Source organism: Peromyscus californicus, unplaced genomic scaffold (genome assembly GCF_007827085.1).
Source record: "Peromyscus californicus insignis strain IS unplaced genomic scaffold, ASM782708v3 Scaffold_8__1_contigs__length_139910024, whole genome shotgun sequence".
NCBI lineage: Eukaryota > Metazoa > Chordata > Mammalia > Rodentia > Cricetidae > Peromyscus > Peromyscus californicus.
This window is the reverse complement of record NW_026294606.1, coordinates 57,784,391-57,790,390: the sequence shown is the minus strand read 5'-3', so window position 1 is coordinate 57,790,390 and position 6,000 is coordinate 57,784,391. Positions and strand designations below refer to the sequence as shown.

At 49.0% G+C, this 6,000-nt stretch overlaps 1 protein-coding gene across 10 annotated transcripts in view; it reads right to left on the bottom strand.

The window, feature by feature from the left end:
- Window positions 1–1,262: 1,262 nt before the first annotated feature.
- Window positions 1,263–6,000, bottom strand: part of Pfkfb3 (6-phosphofructo-2-kinase/fructose-2,6-biphosphatase 3) — an 87,063-nt gene continuing 82,325 nt past the window's right edge. For 5 of the 10 annotated variants that reach the window (XM_052727070.1, XM_052727076.1, XM_052727074.1 and 2 more), the window contains 2 exons: window positions 5,149–5,201; window positions 1,263–3,827 (listed from right to left, as the gene is read on the bottom strand). In XM_052727070.1, coding sequence (XP_052583030.1) covers window positions 5,159–5,201 — 43 coding nt within the window. In that variant the 3' untranslated portion in view covers window positions 1,263–3,827; window positions 5,149–5,158. The remainder of the gene's footprint in view (window positions 3,828–5,148; window positions 5,202–6,000) is intronic. The other 5 variants (XM_052727072.1, XM_052727071.1, XM_052727077.1 and 2 more) reach the window with 1 other exon arrangement.

Genomic DNA, 6,000 nt, shown 5'->3' with positions numbered 1-6,000 from the left:
CCAGCATGGAGATGCCCCAAGGCTGTTCTCTTTGCTAGTTAGAAGAGTGGAAAGTATTTGGACATCAGGGCAACTTCTGGGGTATGTAAGGTTCACACTAGATATTCATCCTCATCCAGTCTTCAATTTTCCTCAATCTGTAAAGATGAAGATCTTTTCTCTTGGGAGTTAAAAAACAACAACAAGCCCTTAACTTTTGGTTATCAATAAGGACAAAGAAGTTGCTGAAGTTTGAAAAGTCATTTATTTGGGGGAAGAGGGGCACAGGCATGCTGCCAGAGAACTTGGTTGGTAGGAGCTGGTCAAGCCCAGTGGGAAGCATCAGTGGTACAGCTCTTATCTAGCATTCATGAATCCCTAATTTTAACCTCCAGTTCTAGGACAGGGAGTGGAGGGACTGAGATAGTTCAGTGAGTAAAGTACTTGTGCTCCAAAACCAACCTGAGTTCAGATTCCCAGAACCCACATAAAGCTGAGTCTCAATGCTCCTGAGATGGCGGGAGGGGGAAAATGGGGAATCCTTGGGTTGTGGGCTAGCAGTTTAGCATGTTCAGCAGCAATCAAGAGACTTCATCTCAAGCAAGGTGGAAGGCAAGGATCATCAGCACCTGGAGTGGTCAGCTGACCTCTCCAGGTGGACATACTCACACTTGCACATACACATGAACACAGGATTTTTTTTAAAATGGAGTCTAGGTGTGGTATTGTATGCCTATAATCCCAACACTTGGGAGACGGAGACAGGAAGATCAGAAATTTGATGCCAGCCTGAGCTATGTATATATTACATTACTCTGGAGAGAGAGAGAGAGAGAGAGAGAGAGAGAGAGAGAGAGAGAGAGAGAGAGAACTAAACCAAAAACAAAGTCTATTAATTTAAAATTAACACGTTTTATTATTTCCCAAATGTATAAACTTGACAATCTGTTGTGTCCTGTTGAAAGGAAAATACAGGGTTGGGGGGGGGGGGGCGGCGCTGACAGGTGCACGGGCCACAAATCTCAGCTAAAGACACTGCTGTGTGGCCTGGCAAGGTGACTGCCTCCCCAAGTAAAGGCGCTGACAGGCCTAACGACCGGAGTTCAATCTCTGGAGGCTGGAAGAGACCGACTCCTGCCAGGTTTTCCTTTACCCTCTACACGTCTGCGCACACGCGCGCGCGCGCACACACACACACACACACACACACACACACACACACAGTGCTTAAAAAGAAAACTGACACGTGTGCCTGCAAAAGGCCCAGAAATGAGTCTCGTCGGTGTATCTCAACCAGGTTTTATTGTTCTAGCAACTGCAAAATCTACAAATTTCTGAAAGGCATATCCTGTTTAAAAGCTTGCATAGCTTCTTCCCAGGTCAATTGAGAGAGACAATTACACAGAACACAAAGAAGTCAATCGCACATTGAAAGGCCCCAAACCAATGAACAATTAAACCCAATCTATACAGCTTTCTTCTATTTTTAGGCTCCCTTATACTTATTAAATAAATAAATAGCACATCTGCTATCAAAATAATAAAAAAATAAATTTCAAGTATTACAAATGAAAATATCATTGGTGTGGTTCCAACAGTTTTTCTTCTCCCCACAGATGAAGGGTGTTGCCCATGGTTGAAGGGAATGGGAGAAATTTACCCCCAAAAACAAATATGCAAAGTTAAAAACATTGGTCCCCATTTTATTTTGTGATTTTGGTGGGAGTGTGGAAGTTCTGAGTGATGCCGCCCCAATCATCCAGTCACTGCGTTTCAAATCAAGCTGTGTTCCACCCCTTCAAGGTCTCCCGAGCCTGATCTTAGCCACAGACCTTCACAGAGTGTGAAGTCACAGCGGGCAAAGCTTTCGCTTGATGGACTGACTTCAGTCACAGGTGACCACCCCTACCTGTCTCAGCCTTAAGTGTCTCCTCTATGTGCTAAGAGTTGGTTCTGTAACTAGAGAGTAGATATGCTCAGAAGGGAGGGGAACATCTAAAACTACCTTCAAGCGCAAAGCCACACTACCAGGCTTGGTGGCTCATGCTTATAACACCCCAATGCTGGACTTGGGAGGCTGAGACGGGGGGACCACCGTAAGTTTGAGGCTAGTTTGAGTTACACAGTTAAGATCCTGTCCACACCCCAAATGCAATGCCACAGGCCCCCAGGTCTAAACGTATTACCAGCCTGTGCACACCTGGGCACTGCATATATCCTTACCAAGACTCAAGCCACTAAGAGGAAACAGTCCACGTCTTATGTACATCATCCTCTCTCTGGTGACCACAGACTTAAAGGGTAGTGGGCTGGACTGAGAACTTGAGTGGTTAGCTGTGAAAGACACAAAGTGACTTTGAAACGTCCGAAGCAAGCCCTTGTGTCACCCCAGGACCTGTCCCCTGAGCTGGGGACGATAGGATTCCCCAGGACTCACAGGCAGAAGGCAGAAAGGAAAGGGACCATCGGCACCAGCTGTGGGGCATCCTTATAAAGGCTCCTTTGGGCAAAAAAAACCACTGAGTTTCCAAAAGGTTTCTTCTAGGCTCAGGCTGTCCTCTCCTCCCCGCAGAACTTGGGTGGATAAAGGGGGAGAAACAGGCAGACAAAACCAATAGGTAGTTACATCAGCACTGCTTTCACCCATGCAAAAATGTCTCAGACATCATGAAGCCAACACGGAGGAGCGTCTGCTCTTGGAGATGCCCAGCAGGGTAGTGTCCGGCCTACAACGGATACTAGGCTAAAACAACATGAGGCTGCTTGAGGAGCCAGCGGCCTGGAACGAGCCTCTCCTGGGCCACCGTCCCTTCTTGGGAAATCTGAGTGAAGTTGGAGTCGAAGGCTCTGAGCCTCCCCATCTCACAGACACTCCAGCTCTTCCCATTCACAGCTCCAAGCCTCCAAGGGCCAACACCCTGCCATCTAAGTTCCTGAAGGGAAATGTGACTTTCAGGTCATACTTCTGCCCAAAAAGAAAAAAGTGAAGGAAGGGAGGGAGGAAGAAATGAGGGAAAGTGCAAAACAAACAGCCAGCCACAGGGTTTGCTCAGGTAACTCCAGGTCCAGGGTGGAGAACAGAAGGCTAAGAGCCCTGGGAAGAGGGGCCCCTGGTGATTTTTTTACAGCAAAATGCTTCCTTCCGCCGATGCAATCCCAAGACCTAGAAGGCATGTGGACATGTGGAGGAGCCAGGGCATGTCATTGCTCAGCTGACCAGTGAGCCTCAGCTCAGGAACTCCTCAGAAGGAGAACTGCCACACCCAGGGCAGCGTGTGTCCAAGTCCCTTATCTTTGAGGCCTCTTCCCAGGCCAAGATGTATAAAAGCCACATGAGTGTTTGAACATCCCTGAGCCTCTGGCAACGGGGGTCTAACTCACTCTGAATTTCAGGATTCTCTGCCAGCCTCTTCTCCCAGTTATCAGCATGCCAGGCCAGGATCCAGAGAAACAAAACAAAACAGCACGGTGCCATTCGCTATGCCCCGCTTAGGGGCCTGGGGTCACCTCTTCCAGAACTGTACTCCTCCCCATGCTTCAGAAGAGTCTGTGAGGTCAGACACCCCGGAAGTCCCAGGAGAACAAAGTGTGGGGAGGTCTGCAGCTTCGCCATGGGAAGCTGGGATCTGTACAACTTCCTAGTTGTCTCTGGCACCCCAGCATCTCAGGGGGTGCTCCTACTTTTCAACCAGCAGACCTCCATTCTCCCCAAGTCCAGAAGTTCTTGGGATCGCTTGGACTCAGGTAGATGAATGGGCACAAGGAGGCTGTAGAAACGGAATGGAACCCACACTTCAGCTTCATTGCCTCTGGGAAAGGTCAGCGCCACTCTGGGGGCTCCTCATGTTCTGTTTTCAGGAGAGAGAGGAAGGGAGAGTCATGACCGTGTTCTGACTGTGCTTCTCGAGCAGAAGGCTCAAAGCCATGCCACAAGACACCCTCCTCCCTCCGTTCCCCCCAAAAGAACACACCCCTGGCAGAGGATGATCACAAAACATGTAGAGGAGCCCTAGTAGGTCTCAGAACATGACAGAAAATACCCCAGGTTACAGAAGAAACTAGAGACGTGGGCCAGGATTCTGCTTGGCACTGGGCTAGATTCCAGCCAGAAGAGCATGGAGAAGTCAGGCAGGTGACTTGGGAGCCTGCAGCTCCAGGGGTCAGACAATGCTGCTTAGAGAGGACAAGTCATGCACCCTCCCCTTTAGGAACCGAGGGCCACTCTCCGTGCCACACGGCCTTCTAACATTGGTCACAGCCAGGTCAAGATCAGCTGGGACTGTCTGGAAAAGCAGAGCTCCTCTCTGGAATCAGCTAACAGAGCCTTGTACTCAGCTACATGGGGGTCCCAAGTCTGGGCACAGAGCTCCACAGAACGCAAGAGACTGTGGGATACCTGGCCATCCAATGCAGGCCCAGCGGAGGCTGTCATTCAAGTCTGCCAGGCCTTAACCCATGTACCCTTAGCAAGAAGTCTCACAAAGCATCAGCTGGTATCAAGTTCCCTTTTAAAATGTTCTTAAGTCACCTGCCTTGAATACTACCACTGGCCAGCAGCCATCTCTCCCCTAAAACCTCCATATCTAACCCTTCAAAAAAGAAAAGGTCAATAAAAGTATTCCATCTGGGCCCTCAAAACTCCAGGGGCAGGATCATGGAGAGATGGATTTCAGGCAGGCAGGGAGGGGTGCAAGAACTACTCTCAGGCCACAGAATAAAGGAGCCTAACTGTGGATGTCTAGACAAGGGACACTAAGTTCTGAGCTGACTGAGACTCGGGGATCCAGGTAGCAGTGCCCTGTTTAAAATAGGGGTTCTTCTAGTAGTGCCCTGGATCTCGTGCGTGTGTTACCATTTCTCCTGCCACACCACAGGCCCAGGGCCTCCAGCATTCACATGTGATGACAATGTAACAGTCACAATGAGGAGCTACACAGTGAGTCATGTCCACATCGTTCCCTCAGGGGCCCCTGACTCAGAACACACAGAGGCAGAGATGGATGGGCAAGGACCCCACATCAATGGCACTGCTTGAAAGACCACCGAGCACCGACACACGAGCCACATACTCCACAACGGCCAATCTGTACACAAGCCACAGTGCCCTTCGGCTGAAAGCCATGACTCAGATGCAGGAGGAAACAGAGGGACATGCACCAGCTCAATTACCTTTCCCAGGTTAGTAAGGAGAAAACTTTGAAAAAATGTGACAGACAGTTCGTCTTTCAAGCATAGCAGGGAAGAGAAAAACAAAAGAGGTTGGAAAAGGAGAAAACAAAACCTTTTTTAGTATTTTCTGTTTGGTTTTGAGATAAGGTCTCATTTGGCCCAGGCTGGCCTCAAACACTCTATGTAGTGTAGATGACCTTGGTTTTCTGATTCTCCTGCCTCCTGAGTGCTGGGATTATAGATGCATTCCACCACACCTGCTTTGTGCAGGGCTGGGGGGAATCAAACTCAGGGCCTCTTGCAGGCTAGGCAAACCCTCTACCAACTGAGCTACACTGCCAGCCTGAGTGGTCTCTTCATTTTCGTGTACATCTGTGATTTTAAAATGGAAGAGGCACTGAAAATGGCAGGTGGTCCCTTGATCCCAAGCATAGCAACAGCTCCCAGGAAGATACTAAGGACAGAGAGCAGTGTCTGAGTATCATTCAGTTTTATCAGGAGACCAAGACGATAGGCATCAGGCCTTTGGGGCGTCTCAGCTCAAGTCTGAGTGCTCTGGCTGCTCTGAGAAGTAAAAATCCAATGGCACGGGGCAGAGGGCACAAAGGACCACCTAAATGCATATTTAAAGCTAGAGGCCAGAAGTGGTGATAATCTAGCAATCGCCCATCACGCCCCTCCTAGGTGCCAGATATTTGCCATGAGTTACAGGCACGATGAAGTTCAAGTCATAAAACTGGTTTAACTTCCCTAATGTTCCAAAGACTGTGGCAAAGTTGGTTTGATCTGGCTTTTAAAATAAATCCTGGAAGCCAGGTAAGTTGGTGCATGCATACCTGTAATTCAAACACT